This window comes from Mytilus trossulus, chromosome 4 (genome assembly GCF_036588685.1).
Source record: "Mytilus trossulus isolate FHL-02 chromosome 4, PNRI_Mtr1.1.1.hap1, whole genome shotgun sequence".
Taxonomy (NCBI): domain Eukaryota; kingdom Metazoa; phylum Mollusca; class Bivalvia; order Mytilida; family Mytilidae; genus Mytilus; species Mytilus trossulus.
The window spans coordinates 32,685,267-32,704,465 of record NC_086376.1 but is presented as its reverse complement, the minus strand read 5'-3'; the positions used below and the strand labels follow the sequence as shown (position 1 = coordinate 32,704,465).

At 31.3% G+C, this 19,199-nt stretch overlaps 2 protein-coding genes across 2 annotated transcripts; both read left to right on the top strand.

Moving 5' to 3' along the window:
- Window positions 1–123: 123 nt before the first annotated feature.
- Window positions 124–8,971, top strand: LOC134715136 (spermatogenesis-associated protein 24-like). The gene is made up of 6 exons (XM_063577080.1): window positions 124–296; window positions 2,274–2,351; window positions 5,021–5,083; window positions 6,046–6,176; window positions 7,512–7,582; window positions 8,444–8,971. The coding sequence occupies exons 1-6, from the start codon at window positions 177–179 to the stop codon at window positions 8,662–8,664; spliced, it is 684 nt and encodes a 227-aa protein (XP_063433150.1). The 5' UTR covers window positions 124–176; the 3' UTR covers window positions 8,665–8,971.
- A 2,616-nt stretch (window positions 8,972–11,587) lies between these two features.
- Window positions 11,588–18,475, top strand: LOC134715135 (fructose-1,6-bisphosphatase 1-like). Its single transcript, XM_063577079.1, has 7 exons — window positions 11,588–11,872; window positions 13,231–13,393; window positions 13,808–13,900; window positions 14,224–14,364; window positions 15,475–15,612; window positions 16,224–16,340; window positions 16,949–18,475. Exons 1-7 carry the CDS (start codon window positions 11,694–11,696, stop codon window positions 17,132–17,134), a joined length of 1,017 nt encoding a protein of 338 aa, XP_063433149.1. The 5' UTR covers window positions 11,588–11,693; the 3' UTR covers window positions 17,135–18,475.
- Window positions 18,476–19,199: the final 724 nt, after the last annotated feature.

Genomic DNA, 19,199 nt, shown 5'->3' with positions numbered 1-19,199 from the left:
TAATATAATAGAATTAATTGAGTAAGGACAGAATAACAAGAAGTCCGGGATTGGTTTTCTATTTTAAATTTAGTGTTAAATTTTTCTAACTCTTTTAGACGTTTGAAACAAGTAAAATTTATATTTTCTTACAAGAAATTAAATGACACAGAAAGAATTTGTTGACACTCACGACGATGGAAAGTTCGGTGTCTGTTACAGAAACTGTAGATTTACCAAGTCATATTTTGGTTCAAAATCAGATGCAAGACATTATTTTTACTCAAAAGAATGTGATAGAAAAGTTATCTCAAGATGTGCGTTAAAATTTCAGTTGATGTTATGCTCATGTTTATGTAGCTGCGGTATCGTAGCTCTTTAGGTCCTTTTGTTATTTTTTGACTATTTGCGGACCATACGCCATATGGTCCGCAAATAGTCAAAAAATAACATAAGGACCTATGAGCTACGGTTCCGCAGCTAATGTTTATGATGTTATTCTGGCCCAAATTTATATGGGGCACATACATATTACAAAATGTATTTGCCTCAGTACAGGTCTAGAAGCAAATACAGTACTTATTTCACCTTTTTTTGTGCATATGTAACCGAAGAGCATGAATTTTATTAAATTGCTTGTCTCCACCAGGACTCAAACCGGGGACCTCTGTGTTACAAGGCAGCACACTAACCGACTGAGCTAAAGAAGTACTTCCTTAGCTCAACCGCTTACGGCTGACTAAATATCTACTAAGTTTTTCTAAGGGAAGCACACTTCCCCCACCTCAAGAGTCATTATACTCCATAATGATGATATTTTCATCTGCTTTATATTTATATTTTAACCTGGCTAGGTAATTCTTCTAACCGTGGGTTATTATTGTTGGGCGCCAATGTAACCGGAGAGCATGAATTTCATTACAAAATTGCATGTCTCCACCGGGACTCGAACCCAGGACCTCTGTGTTACAAGGCAGCACGCTAACTGACTGAGCTAAAGAAGTACTTCCTTAGCTCAACCTCTTACGGCTGACTAAGTATCTACTAAGTTTTTCTAAGGGAAGCAATCCTGTCACACGTATACACCTTATCACTATTTGTCTGCCATTACTGGATATCACACAGGTTCTCGTAAAATTTTGACATCATAAAAAAAATGACGCCCCAATGGAAAAGTGTTTGTTGTATTCGTCAAAAGTTCGAGTGTTCCGGGTCAGCCTTGATTAGCGATAAGGTGTACTGTTATAAAGAAATTCTAAGAAATTCTTTTTGCAAATACTATTGTTACAATCTACATGATATGAGATGGGTCCCTTGCTTGTGAGACGCTCAAAGCCTCAAACAGAAGAAGTTTGTGTATACTATACATAAATGTTTCATTATGATGTTACAGGTACCATAATACACATAGTCCTCCATTACTTGGACTTCAAATTGTATGTCTAATCATCTAGTTAAAGAACCCAGGTGGGTTTGCTCCTATTCATGTTCCCCCTCACTCATTTCCATATTAAAAATGTCAGTTTTAATTTTTATTAGCAATTTAAGCCAGTACACATTTATCCCGAAACAACCTACTCCAGGGATGATATAAATCAGATAAAAATTACAAATATCTGTCAGAGTTCATACAATTTTAGTCTCTTTCTTCTTGCAATTCAGTATTATCACAATTGACTATTTTGTGTGAGGCTGACTTCATACATAAGATTCTAAGGTAGAATGCAATATTCTTTAATTTCATAATCTGGGTCTGCTATGTGATGATGCTTTCTCTTTTAATAATTCAAAGGTTATTGAATGTTTTAATGCAACTATCCCATTAAACTCAAGTTAAAGGATGAAGAAATAATGTTGAGTCTGTCTCATATCTTGAGTTACATATAGAAATGGCAGTGAGTGTTGGTTTAGAACAAAGCTTTATTACAGCAAAAGTGATGATTTCAGCTTCTCAATTGTGAACTTTCTATGTACATGTAGTAACATTCTGTCAGTTCCTCCATAATGTGTATATACATGTATCTCCCAATTGATACAGTATTCCAGGGCTTACATGTACATTCCCCATCATATATAATTTCCATGAGGTTGATGCTAAAACATAAGCTATTGGTTCGAGTACACAGTTATAGTCCTTTGATGTTCGTTGTCCTTAGTGTGGACAGTGTGCTACTTGCCAACATTTTTTTATACCCCTTCCAAATTTAATTCTCCATGTTTTATGCCTCAAATAGCAAGTAGGGAGTGTTTATTTTTATGTATGTATATATCCTTTATATGTTTTCTCTTTTCAGTTGTCCAGTCATGAAGATTCCATGAGAGAAAGTTTTGCTTCAAAGTCCATATATGAAGAAGAGTTGAAGAACCTACAGGTTGGTGAATTTTCTCACTATAAATGCTAATGGTTATAAAATGGCAGAATAAGTTTTATGCTTATTGCTTCATAGTCATAAGAGCCTTTTATATAAAAGAGAGTTTATAGCTTAAAACAAGCATTCTTGTTGTACTCTCTACTTTTAAAAATGTTTGAATATGCCAACTTATATATATATATATATATAATTAGAATACAACATGCAAAATCTTGTTTTTACTCCGAACGTCTTACTGGCACACCATTACTTTTTCTACTAATCAACTTGTGAAAAAGTTTTAGCCCATTACAAGTTAAAGGCTGTTAGCATGAAGCAAGAACAGTGAAATAAAAATAAAATCTAACATATATATATTTAGTTCCAGTGGTTGAATTTGTCTTTTTTTTATTTAGAATGTTAAAGGGGCATTAGCTGTCAAATTCATGCTTTAATACTGATTCTAGTCAAAACCTCATATTTGATTTATAACAATGTTAAACATTAATCCAAACTATTAAAAGTCTAAATAAATTAATAAACGAGAAACAGGCATAAAAATACATAGCTTCCATACCTGCCAACTTTTGAAAATGCCCATGGGGGTTTTAGCGCGCGACAATAATTTCAGAGGTTACAATTCTTTGCGACCACTATTTTGCGCGTGCTGTTTTGTGGTCTAGAAAAAGTGTCATATTAGTAAGATGAGCTTACATGCCTTTTTCTTAAGTTTATTTGCATGATTATGGTTATAATATCAGCAGAAAATATGAACAAGTAGCTGTAAGGCCAGGAATTTTTTTTATGTGCAAGGATACAAAATAGTTGTTGACTTTTACAAAACAAAATTATACCCAAATAAGGACCTTTATCAGGTTGGTAATAACACCTTGGGATACCCCCTCCATGTAAGGACATTAAAACCCACCTTTTAAGTACAGATGAGCACAAATTCATATTATTTGAAGAAACTTTTCCCCCAAAAATATACATCTTATGATCTATCTGGTATTATATATGGTGAACACATGAATTTAGATATGTTCTTTGCCTTATATCTTCTTTATTATTCAAAATAATAGGAAAGCTGTTCCAAATATAATATCTGAATTTCCCATTTTTAAGTTAATAAATCTTCATTTTTCTATTTTATTATTTTTTATAAGATTGACCCCTTGACTAAGGGTAGTCCTTCATTTAGGTCGTGCCTCATGTTGATGTGGGGGGGTCCATGTGAAAAATAATGAATAGTATATTATACTTTAAATGATTAAATAAATAAAAATAATGTTACAGCAAGTGTAATGTCAATAAATTTATTAGTGAATAAACTACTATTTATTATCTTCATGGTAGTACTGCATCATTGCAATTTGTCAATCAGCCATGCTTTTATTCCTATTCTGTGTAAGAACCTCCTTGCAGTTGAAAAATCATTTGCCATGTTCACGTTTTTGCTATTCTGACCATCAACAAACAGAGGAATACAACACAAGTTCAATATCTAGCATGTTAGAATAATCTTAAGAGAAAACGTTTTTGATTGGCTGATTAATTTGATCATGAGAAACATACAATTTGATTGCCTGAACATGATTGTCCGCCATTGGACACAGTTCAAAATTGGGAACAACAATATTTTTCGTGTAGATTTTCACCAAATCGTGTTTTAGAGGGTTTTTCAGGATCACGATCGTGACAAAGGGTCAAAATCGTGTAGTACACGCCTAAATCGTGAAAGTTGGCAGGTATGAGCTTCGTTTCGTGTGTATTTGATTCTAGACCAGCTGGTCTAGACCGTCTAAGACGCCATCTTATTATTTATCGAGTTGACCTCTATAGTCATCCAATGACCATATAAGCAATGTAAACATAAATATAGATATAAATAGATTAGGCAAACATGTGCTGTTGAATTATTCTAGGTCTATTTAATTTCATATCACAGATAAAAGATAAATGTTTATCATCGTTTTTACCTGTATTAGAATGTTTATTTGTTTACTTTCAAATGTTGACATTCTCTTCCTTTAAATAACTTTACACATACAATTCACATGTTATACATCTTAAGCTAAGGAGTTAAATTAAAGTTCACATGAATACGGATTCAATGAGGTCTAGTTATTCACTTGCAAGTGAATAATTCATAATCAATGTTTTTTTTTGCTTATTTTGGCAAAATTAAACCTTATTGGCTACTGAAAGGGAATTATTATTTCCCTATTTGTATTTCATTACTGATTGAGCCCCAAAAAAAATATTTTAGATTTTTCATATATCTTGTAGCTAGTGCCCCTATAACTGATAGTGGGTATCAATAACACCATTTGAAAATAGTATGAACCTGAAAAGAACCCTTCTAATTGTATCATAATTACATAAATAGTATGAAAGACATTTTTAAGAAGTTTTTAGTTCTTAAAAAAAGTTATGAACCAATCAGGTGTTGCTTTATTTTTTGATAGTTTTGATATAAAAGGGAGATAATCTATCAGAAACAATGCTAATGAAAACACAACTCATATTAACCCCTTTCTTATCAAGTTTTAAACATTTTTCACAATTTTTTAAAATTAACAATTTAAGCTTATTGTTATAATAAAAAGAACAAAACCTGATAGAATATGCATAATGAATAATAAAATATTCAGATAAGATCATCTTGTAACAACTCTTATCTTTTTCAGAGAAGTATTAGAGATGACTATGTTCCTAGAAGTAAATTAGAAGAAGCAGAGAATGACTTGCAGGTGAATTTATATTTTGTATCTTCATTTAAGTTACTTGTTTTGATACATCATAATTGTGTTATCAGACTTTAGTCTAAGTCTGATATTATTTAGGTTCTTGTATTGATAGGGAAAAGGAAACCAGTTTAGAAAATAAGTGATATTACACTCATGGATATTATAGGACCACATCTCTAACTAATGTAATAGTTTGTGAAACTTAATTCTGACAGTTGATCTGTTGATCAAATGACATGACATTAACATCCAGGGGTTAAATTTAAGCTTTTTGTATACTGGCCAGCTGGACCAGTGGACTAAAAATATACTGGACTGTCTCCAAATCTACTGGTCCTGCAAAAAGGATATTTTCCCCAGGATTTTTTATATTTAAGTTTCTCTTTCAGGCTTTTATCTATTTCATAAAATTTAATCTGATCTTCCTTTTGAATGTCACTTATTTATTTTTTTTGTCTGGCAGATAAGACTCCTTTCAAAAATTTCAACATTTTGTATTGTTGTGAAGGACACTTACCCTGTGATATTAATTAACACCAGTACTGTGTAATTGATTACGCAGGTATTTTTTTTGTAAACAGACCAAGATTGCGAGGCAATCAGTGATTTTTATGGACAAATTTCTTTTGATTTTGCTGGACCACCAGTTAACAAAATCTACTGGTCTTGGACCAACAGACCAGCGCTAATTTCGACCCAAGTTAACACTAAACATTTGGTTTGTTGATATACTGTCCTACTTCATAAAAAAGATAAAATGATTAAAACAAATACAATTTTTTTCAATAAATGTTTAAAAGATTTTCAAAATAAATACCATTGAAATAGACCTGTGATTGTTTGTTTGAATAAACTACCCTTTTCTCTTCATGTAACTCTAAATCTTAAGAAAGCTACAAAAAAATGTATGGACCCACAGAAATTATTTTGCTGATCTTAATTCTCACTCTTATAATTTTTATCAGGAGGAGAGATTATCTCATTTAAACACAAAGAAACAACTGAATGATGTATCTGACAGACTGGAGTTTGCATTAGGAGAAATAGAAGTTGTTACCAAACAGATAGAAAGAGAAAAGGCGGCTTTTCAGAAAGCGTAAGAATTTTTTTTAATAATTTATTTGGTGTTCTTCTTAATGGCCAAGGCATATAGTGTAGCTCATGTCTGTTTTTCAATCATTCCATCCCCTAAAATCAAACAATTGTCAAGACATTTTTCCTTCATGCCAGTAGATTTATAGTACATTAGTTGCATTCTGGATAATTAACTTTTGCAGAGTAATGGCCCTTGGCCATCATTCAAAGTTTTCCTGTCAGGACTTTTTTGCAATGCATGCAGTTCTTGTTCTAATTTGTTAGGTAAATGAATTTAAAAAAAAAAAAAAAAATGTGTTTTTTTTTTATTGAACAACTTATCACAGAATTAAGGCCCTTGGATGTAGAAAATTTTACCAGAATTAAGTTCTATTGAAAGCAGGGTTTTCGCTGACGGTCGCCATTTTCGCAATTTGCGAAAAAATAATAATTGTGGCGATGTAAATTCGTCATTGGCGAAAGAAATATATATAACAATTTATTTTCAGCCATCTTGTTTAATTACTTTTTTCGGGTATCTCAGACTTTACCAATCAGACAATACTCGGAATTGACCTTGAACTCGTTCAAATTTTGACAGAAAATCAATAATCAGCTGATTGCATTCATAGCTATCGACATCAAAGGACTAATTAATAAAGGTGTTAATTGTATGATATGACAAAATGATATGGTTAAATGGCTTCTGTCATATGTCACAAAGGGGATTTATTAACCACTTTGCGACGCACGTGTTTTAAGCAAAATTTTTACGCTCTTTCCTTCTTTTAATGATAGTCCAGAAAAGAAATTTGTTGTTCTGACGAAAAATGTCCAAAAGCAAGAAAGGTCTCTGATTTAAATCTTTATCATTTAACTTTCATATAGATCATTGATTTGAGTGGGTATTCAAAGTCGTTTCAGTTACACACGTGTTTCAAGCATATAGTTTTACTTAATATTTACGATGGTCTAGAAAAGAAAACTGTTGTTATGAAGAAATCTATTCAAAAGGTTGGCATGAGAGTAACCCTTTAATGAAATGACTACACCTTACACGAGGGATCAATTCCAAGTGATAAGATGCTTCGTTTTGTTTTAGAAACCACTTCTTATTTAGGGGGGCTGGAAAAAAGGAAAATTTATAAAGAAAAATGTATTTGTGTTACTTGGCGAAAAAAATAATAAAGTGGCGAAAAATAGATTGTTTTTGGCGAAAGAGGTGGCGAAAAAAATAATTGACCCAGGGGAAACCCTGATTGAAAGACTTCATTTTGTAATGACTGCTGATCTGTAGGTTGTTTTAATTTCAAATTAGATGACTTACGGATCTTCTTTGTTTTTTGTTTTTGTTTAGGTTTGGGACAGTTCAGACTAAAGCCATTCAAGAAACATCAAAGTCAATAAAACTGGAACGCAAATATACAGGTAAGATAATGTAGGAACTAGTAGTCAGTAAGTAGATAATTCGACAACTCTTATTTTCTATTTATTTTAAATTATTGTTAATTTGTAATATTTGTTATGCCCCCTCCATTGGCAAGTGACATCCTTGATCATATGATCTTAGTTTCTACTCTAATGAAAGATTTTTTTTATATAAAATTCATTCACAATGCTTAGCACCACAACACTCAGACAGAGTTTAAAATATTGGCAGTATATCACTAACCATTCTAGAATCTACAGTTATGTCCCTTTATGACTTTAAAAATTGCAAAGCCTTCTTCTTTTATTGAGTTGTAAAGTAGCTGCTCTTGCTGATCTTTGTCATATACCTCATTGACCAAGTGCTTAGTTTACATAGAACACATTTTCTTGTTTTTCAACAGTATACAAATAAATTTCGGAAAGACGGAACTAAGTTGAAAATCTTGTGTCTATTCCATTTGTTTTGAACAATAAAATATGTTTAAACTAATAAACAAACTGGTCAAAATCTAGCTTTATCATGTATAAATATCATACACACTTTGCCCAAAATTGGGGCCTCAGTCAAAATAAAAAGTCTTAAATTAGTATGGCGTTCTTTATCACTGAACTAGTATATATTTTTTAAGAGGCTAGCTGAAGGACGCCTCTGGGTGAGGGAATTTCTCGCTACATTGAAGACCTGTTGGTGACCTTCTGCTGTTGTTTTTTATATGGTCGGGTTGTTGTCTCTTTGACACATTACCCATTTCCATTCTCAATTTTATTGTACATGTATCTTGTATGTAGGAACCTTTATGCTTAATTGGTTATCAGACAAGTTAATGCTATGTTAAACATTCAAATTATGTTTTACAGATGTAACAAAACAGTGTGAAAAACAGCAAGATGATTTAGAATCAAAAACTGAAGAATTAAAATTTTTGGAAGGCAAAGTAAAAGAACAAGAAGTTGTTTATAAGAAGAAATTGAATGAACTAGAAATTCAAAAGAAACAGGATCGGTATATAGCAAAAATGATGGAAGATCAGAGCAGAAGAAAAAATAAAACTAAAACTAGTTTATTGACTCAAAAGTGATAGAAAATGATTATACCCATGTTAAATAATGATATTGGCAGCTATAAATTTGTATACTATTTGTAAAATTGCTGCCGCTGTAAGAGTTGAAAATAAGTAATTATGGTACAAGAGATTTGGAAATAGAGCAAATGATATATATCTGTCTGCCATGACATACTATTGACTTTAGTATAGCACTGTATAAAGTTTGCAGATGTATAGGTTTAAGAAAGCTAGGTGTGATTTATATATGTTATGTTTGATATATATATATGTATGTGTATGCTTTATGATATTTGAAAGTAGATAAATAATGATGATTTGATGTAGACACTTGTCTGTTATTGATGCCCACTATTCAGTTTTTGGTATCCTCTGTTGCCATCTCATTGAGGTACTGTACAAACAAAATAATTTGCAATCATTTTCGTATCGATAAAATTGCGATGGGATTTGCTTTTCAAAAATTAAAAGTTCTTAAAGAATCATTTGTACATTCAGAAATGTTTGCAATGTTTTTATTGAGGCAAGTGATGGTATATGTTTTGTAAAAGTAAAAACTTGTTTTTTAAAAGCATTATTTATATGCAGTGTTTCTTGAAATCATAGTGATTAATCTCCACTATTTCAGTTGTTCAACAATCACAGTAATAAAAGGTGTAAAACATTTCTAACTTTACGATATTTAAAACATCTCCTTTTATTCATATGCACAGTATTTTCAGTCCTGAAAATATTATATATTATTCATTTAAAGATGTCAAATGGAAATTGAAGTTATTACAATGTATTTACCTGATATTTATATGCAAGACTCTAATAAAAGTTATAACAGTAAAATTACATCCATTGTTCATGCTTGTAATAATAATTGTTGAAAAACAGAACAATCTCTTCCTTATTACTATGTATAATAAACTCAGAGAATGATCCTTCTTTAAATAATGTTTTTGTTAGTATGTGGTAGCAATAGCTTATCACAAAATAATCCATGGCAATCTGACTTTTTATGAAAATATGGCAGGGAATTCAAATCACACATGTAAAACGTATTGTTGATTGGTGGCATTCTGGAATTTAGTATTATAGATGAAAGAGAAGGGATATATGTTTGATATGAAAGAAACAACAATGCCTCGAAATAATCAGCATGGTCTTCAACAATGAACATTAAAATTATGTAAGTTTTATATTTATAAAAACAAATCATACATAAATTAGGCAGTTAGTTTTCTCATTTGAATTGTTTTACATTGTCATTTAGGGGCCTTTAATAGCTGACTATGTGGTATGGACTTTGCTCATTGTTGAAGGCCGTACGGTGACCTATAGTTGTTGATTTCTGTATCATTTTGGTCTTTTATGGATAGTTGTCTCATTGGCAATCATACCACATCTTCTTCTTTTATATTCATTGTCTTCACCATTTCAGTTTGACAAAATTGATTTTGAATAAAAAATATCAAAGTTATTTTGTTTCAAGAATAGATCGAATGTGTAGGTTATAACCTAAATCTGAGGCATAGGTTGGTAAATTTAATGTCTTTGTCAATTTTCATGGAACTTAATTCTCTAAAGGAGTATCATGTTTTTTTTGTTTGCAACACGATCTTTGAATTTGAGACAAAGAGATTTCACTCCGGCAGCCTAAACCATTTGTATATAGCTTTATATTTCAGAAGGAAGAATACATGGATGCTTCATATCTTGTATATAGATGCCTTTCATGACATTGTTTCCCTTGGTCATATTTCCATTGTCCTTGACCTTAATTTTATGTTACATCAGCTGTTTTCGAAAAAAAAAATTAGTTTCCTTGTCTTAGTATGCACTTAATTATTATTGGATATAGGAAAAACTATAATTCTTGCAAGGTAAACTTGTCTGTCAAACACGGGTCACCTAACCTCATTTCGTAGATTAGTGATCAAGGTTAAATTTTGTGGTCAAATCTGATCAAACCGAGGATCAAACCTGTATCTCAGTTACCATAAGCAATAGGTAGAAATCTATGTTTGGTGTATTGAATGATTTTAAGGTGTACTTGTCCACATTTCATCAGACTTTGACTTTATTTTCATAGTTCATTGATAATCTTTAAGTTTTGGTGATTCGGTCCGTTTCTTTGCTACCAGATAAGCAAATTGATCTACTGTATTTGGTTTATGGTATGATTGTTTGTATACTTGCCAGGTTTAATATGACCTTGACCTCATTTTCAGGTGAAAAAAGGATGAATAACATTAAATTTCAAACTATGATATGAAAAAAAACAGACCTAAAAAAATCTAATTGCACGAGTTTGCTATCTATTTATATCTATATTTATGTTTGTATTGCTTATATGACCCTAGGCAGTCTTGGGGGGTCAACTTAATGGTTATTCTAGATTCAAGTCTACAATAAGAATGGATGATACATATTATCTATTATGGAGCCCATGCCTTGTGAATTGTTTTATTTAAGAATCATTTTTTTACTTTTTATAAGTTGCTGATATACATTTTAGTATACTGTATAATAAATCAAATAATATGAGAATTTGAGTCAACAGTAAACATGTATGAATTTGGTAGCCAATGCCCCTTTAATTGTGAGACATATTATATATCAATCACATGCACTTTTCTGAGACAAGTGCCTGTGATATAAATAATAAAATATATAAAATCTTAGGATTTCATTATTTTTTTTTAAACTTATATATTATTTTTTCACTTCATACTTGTTTTGGATGATTTTGAAGTAAAAAGAGAAGACGATTATAGAAGACACGTATCACTTTAATACTTTTGTTTGTAAACTACGGCAAAAAAACTACGGGAATGATCAAAGTCCAGTCCAGTCCGTTATCGAAAACTATTTTGAGGTCAAGGTCCGAATCTGTTCCGCATTTAGAACAGTCCATGGAGGTGTGTCATTTTTAACGAATCAAAACATAACATTCGTCAATCATCCGGTCAAGGCCGTTCTGTCGAAAACAACGCAGTCTGAGTCTCAACACTTTTTGTACACTATCAACAAGCTGAATATTATACATTGTCAAGATGAGCAGTTCGTCTGGTCAAGCGATTGATGTGGAACCTTTGACATTAACTAGGTTCATTTTAGCTGAACAGAAGAAACATCCCCATGCAACTGGAGATTTTACAGCTCTTATGAACTTCATCCAAACTGCAGTGAAAGCGGTGTCATCAGCCGTACGAAAGGCAGGAATACACAGATTGTAAGTTCTGTATATTAGATCATCTGTGAAGAATAAACACATGTTAATATTAATTTGACAATAGATATTTTCTCTTTAACAAAAGTCATGCAGTGCAGGTTGACATGTCATAAGATTACATAAAGTGATCCGGATTTTAATCAGGATATCAGTCCCATATCCTTATCACAAATGTGAATGTTTGTTAATTCAAGGATTTTAACAACCAACTTTAAAAATAATTGGAAATGTTATGCAAAAAATTTTGAAGATAAATTTCATTACTGTATAAAAAGTTATAAATTTTAGTGCCTTACTTAACTACCCAAAATTAAAGAGCAAAACTAGACAATGACTGAGGGGCATAAAGGGGAAGAAGGCGAAATAAAATTTCCAATTTATGACGAACGAACAATTGAAAATTTCTTGCACTTTCATCCTTTACCGATTTCACGAAACACGATGAATAATGAACCTTTTTCACGGCTGCACATGAAATTAAAATGGCCAAACACATTGCATGAAAATAACCCTTTACACCCTCATGAATGAATCAAACTGCTGGTCTTAAGCCAAGATATTTAGGAAAAGTTGTCATATATATATCTTTCCTTCTTCAAAATCAATATATATACTACTTATATATGACTATACTGTTCCTTTATTGGGTTTTGACACATAACACACATATGCACTTAAAATTAACAATAGAAATGGGGTATATGTCAAAGAGACCAATCAAACCAAAGAGCAGATAACAGCTGTAGGCCACCAATGGGTCTTTAATGCAGCGAGAAAATCTCTCACCCGGAGGTGCGCCTCAGCTGGCCCCTAAATAAAATTGTGTACAGGTTCAGTGAAAATAAAAGTCACATTAAACTCAAAAACATATAAATGAACTAAAATTAAAAACAAACAAGACTAACAATGGCCAGGGAATCCAGACTTGGGACAGACATAAAACTGTGACAGGGTTAAATATGTTGTCTGAGATCTCAACCCTCCCCTATTGCTCTAGCCAATGTAGGATTAAGAAACACAAAGCAATACGCAAAGAAACACATAGCAATATGCACAGTAAAACTTAAGTTCTTTAGATGGCATATTTGACCTTTTCAAACAATTTAAAAGCATGGCTCAAGTATTTGAGAGCATCTGCTCTTGGATTGGAAGTAAACTGAAATGTGGGGAAGTATACATTAATAAACTAGAGCCTAAAGAACAATAACAATGTTTATAACACATTGTAAAAAGTAACACTTAAAAAGCTTTAGTGCATTGTATTGGTTTTAATATATAGTATTTTTAATTCCTAGATTGAGCTTTATAATTAAAGATACTCATAAGCAGTGTTAATTGTATAATTTCAATTGTTTTAGGTTTGGAATCTCTGGAATAGCAAACACATCAGGAGATGAACAGAAGAAGTTGGATGTTTTAGCTAATGATCTGTTTATTAATATGTTAAAATCCTCATATTTAACATGTTTGTTAGTGTCAGAGGAAAACGATACAACTATTGTAGTGGAACCAGAGAAACAGGTATGATGGAGAGAAATATTATCAAATAAAATCATTATCTGAATGAACATCAAAAAGCCTGTGATGTTAAAGATAGTATAGGGATACAAAATACTTATTGTTTTTATGTATGAATCTTTACACTCGTGTCACATAAATTACGCTCGTGTCGCTTAAATGATACTATGGCTGAGGAGATAGCAAAGCTGTTAATGTATTTACGAGAACCTTAATTTGGTTTAATGAAATAATTTTAGATTGCAATATTTGTTGAATATTTTCAAAAATGTAAATGATGTTTTGTCTGAAGGTTTCTGTTTGATTTATTTCTTATTATGAGTTATGTTTTTGACATGCCTTCAATATTTTTTTAAATGACAACAGTCTTAATTTTAAAGTAAAATAATTGAATTATGAATGATTAATTTTTTTCAGGGAAAATACATTGTGTGTTTTGATCCATTAGATGGTTCATCAAACATTGACTGTTTAGTTTCCATAGGATCTATATTTGGAGTCTACAGGAAGGTAAGGTTTCAGTGTAATACAAATTGTATGTACATTTAACATAAGCATGGTAAGAAAACATTGACTTAAGCATTCCTACATCAACATATTTTAAAGATTGTCAGAATAAAACATGCAAACGTTCGCGGTACCGCTATGTATGTATTGTAACGTCATGCTACTTATGCATTGAGATTTATGTGCAAATTGAGTTTAGAATCAATACAAGTAGAAACAGCTAGTATTTCTTATTGTGCCTAAAAAGTCTGATAATACCACTCTAAGATAGTACCATTTAGGACTCCTTCTCTTATAGTAATGTTCATATTTTATATTTATAACAGGCAGATGATGAACCAGTGACCACAGCTGATGCCCTTAGACCAGGAACAGAACTGGTGGCAGCTGGCTATGCTCTGTATGGAAGTGCTACCATGATTGTTTTATCAATAGGAAATGGTGTCAATGGTTTTATGTTGGATCCTGTGAGTAATTTGCATATGCAAATATAGAATTATGACATTATACATGTACACTGGTTGAAATTTCTTTACAAACCTAAATAGGTCAGGTCTTTTCAATGCTCAGATATCACAATGCATACAGGGTGGGTTATTATACCCCCGCTTTAAAAAAGGTTATACCCCCGCTTTAAAAAAGGGGGGGTATACTGTTTTAACTCTGTCTGTCCGTCAGTCCGTCCGTCAGTCCGTCCCATGAAACTTCGTCACATTTTTCTCAGGAACTACAATACAAGGATTTCTGAAATTTAGTTTCAGGGTTTATCTAAGTCAGCTATACCGTGTGATGCGTTTTCAGATTGATCACTTGACAACTTCCTGTTTACCGAACACTTGTATGATTTTACACATGATAGCCAAGTTGAAAATTTTTGTCACATTTTTCTCAGGAACTACAATACAAGGATTTCTGAAATTTGATTTTAGGGTTTATATAAGTCAGCTATACCGTGTGATGATTTTTCAGATTCATCACTCGACAACTTCATGTTTACCGAACACTTGCATATTTTTACACTATTAATATTATCCACTTGCGGCGGGGGTATCATCAGTGAGCAGTAGCTCGCAGTTTCACTTGTTATAGCAGCTGTTAGTTTCAGTAAATGTTTCAACCCTTTAATTTATTTTAGGAATGAATGGAATATTTTTTCTTTTTATGAAGAAATAACATCAAAACTAGCATAGCAGATTATTTTAAAATGTGCACCACATTTTTTTTTATGTTATTTTAAATAGATAGAAAAATATTACAGTTATTCCTTATAATTTAATTCTCAAATCAATTTTAAAAAGGAGTACATCGTAAAAAACATTGATGATAACATGTAATATGACAAGATTAGTCTATGAGCTAATAGACAAATCATGGTCAGCCAATCAGAAGATGTGTTACATCTAAAATTAAATTAGTAATGCACATAATGACATAATTGATGCTCTTTAAATAGAATTTAACAATGTGACCATAAACCTTATTGTCTATATATCATAAGAAATCTCATGATTTTCAAAACAAAAAAGTTTGAAATGATTTATACAAAGTTTAAGAGGTTAATTTGTTCTATATTTCAGGCTATAGGAGAATTTATTTTGACTGAGCCAGATATTAAAGTAAAACCAAGGGGGAAAATCTACTCAATCAATGAAGGATACTCACAGTACTGGGATCAAGCAACAGCTAAATATGTGGAGAGCAAAAAATACCCAAAGGTAATAACAAAAAAACTAAAATGTTATGTTGCTTTATGAGAATGGAAGAATTTCCACCTGTCACCTTGAAAGTTCTTTTAAACTTCAATTTCAAAAATTACTCTGTTTCCATAATTATCAAAATTAAAACTAAAATTAAAAAAAATATCCTGCATCATTTTCTGTATTCATTTGTAATTTATAATTAGATTGAAACTTTCTCGAAATCAAAATTACCTTGATAGATTTCTGAGTCATATTAAAACCATTTCAAGTTTGCATGCCATAGATAATTTCTAAACATTTTTATAAAACGGGTACAAAGTTTCATGAAGTTCAGATTGGAAGACTGATGAAAAAGATTTCCTATTAATGTGGTTAGTCAGTTTGAGGTTTCGTTTTATTTGATCATATGATCATCCTCCAGATGATTACTGTAAATTCAGAAATTATTGTGTGCTATTGTTATTGCAATTGTCAAAGAATGAACACAATTGTGAAATTAATAATTGGGCTATTTGCATTAATAAAAACTTGACAATAATTTCTGAATTGAAAATATCTGAATTTGTTGTGCTGTTGACTTGCTGTTAAGTTCATAATTACAAATCATCATATTATTGTTTGTACAGAGTGGAAAGCCTTATGGTGCCAGATATATAGGATCTATGGTGGCTGATGTTCACAGAACTCTAGTCTATGGTGGAATATTTATGTACCCTGCCACATCAGAGGCTCCCAAAGGAAAGGTAATTTGACTTTGTACAAACAAAAATCCAATTCATATATTTCAAATGTGTATGGAAAGTAGGTCTAAAAGATTAAATGTTAAGTTTTTTAATTGACTCTGGTAAGTATGGAAGTGTAATAGATGATGATTTATTATGGCCTTATCCAGATGTAGCTAGGTAATCACTCTGTCCCTGGGTTTGTTTTTCTGTTTATTCTCTCTATGACAAAAATATTTGAAAATGAGGGGAGGATTGCTAAATGTTTCTTTTCATGTAAGTTTAAAAAAAAACTATAGTTGAGATGTCACTTAGAAATATTATGTTCTTTAGTCTGTGTGTTTATTCTTCTGGTTGTTCGTCTGTCTGTTTGTTCAGTTTAAAGTTCTTGGTCAAAGTAATTTTTGAATACACATGTTTCCTATTATCTGATTTTTCTGATTCTAATTTCATGGTCCACTGAACATAGAAAATGATATTGCAAGTGGGCGTCCATGTACTTTGGAAACATTCTTATTAGTCATATGCCATGAAAATCAGTTACTATCATTCTCTAGATTGAAGGATTCTTTGTTTTGCTATGCCATGAAAATTCCTCTAATAAATATTTGTTTGAACTTTATTTTCAGTTACGTTTATTGTATGAAGCCAATCCCATGGCCTTCCTTGTTGAACAAGCTGGAGGTACAGCGACAACAGGGAAAGAAAGGATCCTAGAACTCCAACCAACAAGTCTTCATGAACGTTGTCCAGTCTTCATGGGGTCTAAAGATGATGTTCAAGATGTTCTAGACATGTACAAATCATTTGGTTAATTTCACAGACTATTGTTTGAGCTTTGTGATAATTTTATTTATTTTCACAGCTACATATTGCAATTTTGTCTGTCTTTTTTACTGTATAAAATGACAGTGCCATACTTTTTGTCATAATGTCTTGGGGTTTGTAGAACTAATGTTTTAATTAGATTAAAGTGTTAATGGAGTAGAAAACTAGTTTTATATATTTTGGTGTCATTATTGAAAAATGAATAATTTTCTTTACATCCTTTAAATAAATATTTAAACAGATTCTCTTTAATATCATGTCTGAACTCCTTGTAGTTTGGATTCATCAGACTGTCTTAAGCTTGTTTTTTGTTTATTCAAAATTATATTATGTTGGAAATTATTTTTATATGGTTGTTTAAATTTTTTAACTTGTTATATATGAGAAGAGAACTAAGTTGTTTTTATCAGTTTAATCAAACAGTTTGATCTCAGGTTTTCATGATTGTTTTGTGAATTTTGCATTCTTGCTCACCTACGCATCTGCCATCATTATAAGCTTGAATGAGAAGGAAAGTTGTTTTTTGTCTGTTTTTGAAAATTTGATTCAGGTTACTATATAAAGCTTAATGGATATTTGGAATCATAAATTAAATTTTAAAAAAAAACATTGATGTTTTTAGGTGTTGAGAGTTGTATTTTTTTTTTTAGAATAGACAATTGAAATCCACCATTTTTTTGAATTTACAGAAATGCATAATTGTTCTTATTTATGATTTGTCTCATTTTCTTTTAGTTTCTAAGAAAAAAATGGTTGCATATTTATGTATGGAAAAATAATCTGCCATTCCAGTATATATTTTTTTAATTTGTGTTTGTGTATGGTACAAACTGAAGTCTTAGTGATGACTTCTCTCCTTTTACCTTTTAAGTATAAATGTTAAATTAAAACTTCTACATCATATGGTTTCATGTGAAGAGTTGTCTCATTGGCAATCATACTACATCTTTTTATTTTTGTATAAAATGCAAATAAGATATATGTCTGATGATGGTTTGATATTATAGTATGAAAATAATCATGTTGTTGTGAACATGTAAAACTGCCAAATGCATTATGCCAACATAAATTAAAATTGACACTTTCAGTTTCAGTACAAGCAAAACAAATTTGAATATACTTTAGGTTTTTTTCATATGAAAAGACATGAAAATTCATGAGTTTGCTGGTTGTTATTTTTCTCACATATTAATGCATTTATTATTTGTTACGGAGGGAATGTTTTGTTCAAATTTAAAGGGTTATAATGCAATAATGTTAAAATATTCTACGATACATTAAAATAAACGGTATCCATCTTTTGTTTACAATAAATGATATGCAATATCTATCTTTTGTTATGATTGCTTTCCCCAATACCATCCATCCTCAGAGTTGACAAATATACTTAGTTTCAGTTGTCTGCATACCCTAGGATCTTATATGGAGAGGGTTGATTTCTCACCAAAACTTCTTAATCCATATGTTTCTGTAAAAGTTCGTAGTCTAGGACATTGTCAGTAATTGTTTAATATTTGACATAAGCTTAAGATAAACAAGAGTGCACACACTGAAATGTCTCACCTTCTTTACTAACCATTGATATTATGTTGATCATCCTAAATATAAATCTTTACTGAGCTCAAGGTCAGATGAACCATGCCAGACAGACCTGCACACTTTACAATCAATCATTCAGTATAGATGACCTATTGCTTAAAGTTTCTAAGAAACAGACTTAACCTAGAAACCTAAACATTGACTAATGAACCATGAAAATGAGCTCAAGGTCAGATGAACCATGCCAGACAGACCTGCATACTTTACAATCAATCTATGCATAAAATATAGTTGACCTATTTCATACAGTATTTAAGAAACAAACTTAACCATGAAAAGTTAACATTGACCAATGAACCACCAAAATGATGTCATTATCAGATGATACCTGCAAGACAGACATATACCGTTTACAATCCTTCCTTACAAAAAAAGTAGTTTATATACATGTATTGCTTTTTGTTTAAGAAAAACTGACAAAAACACAACAAATAAACACTGAGCAATGAACAG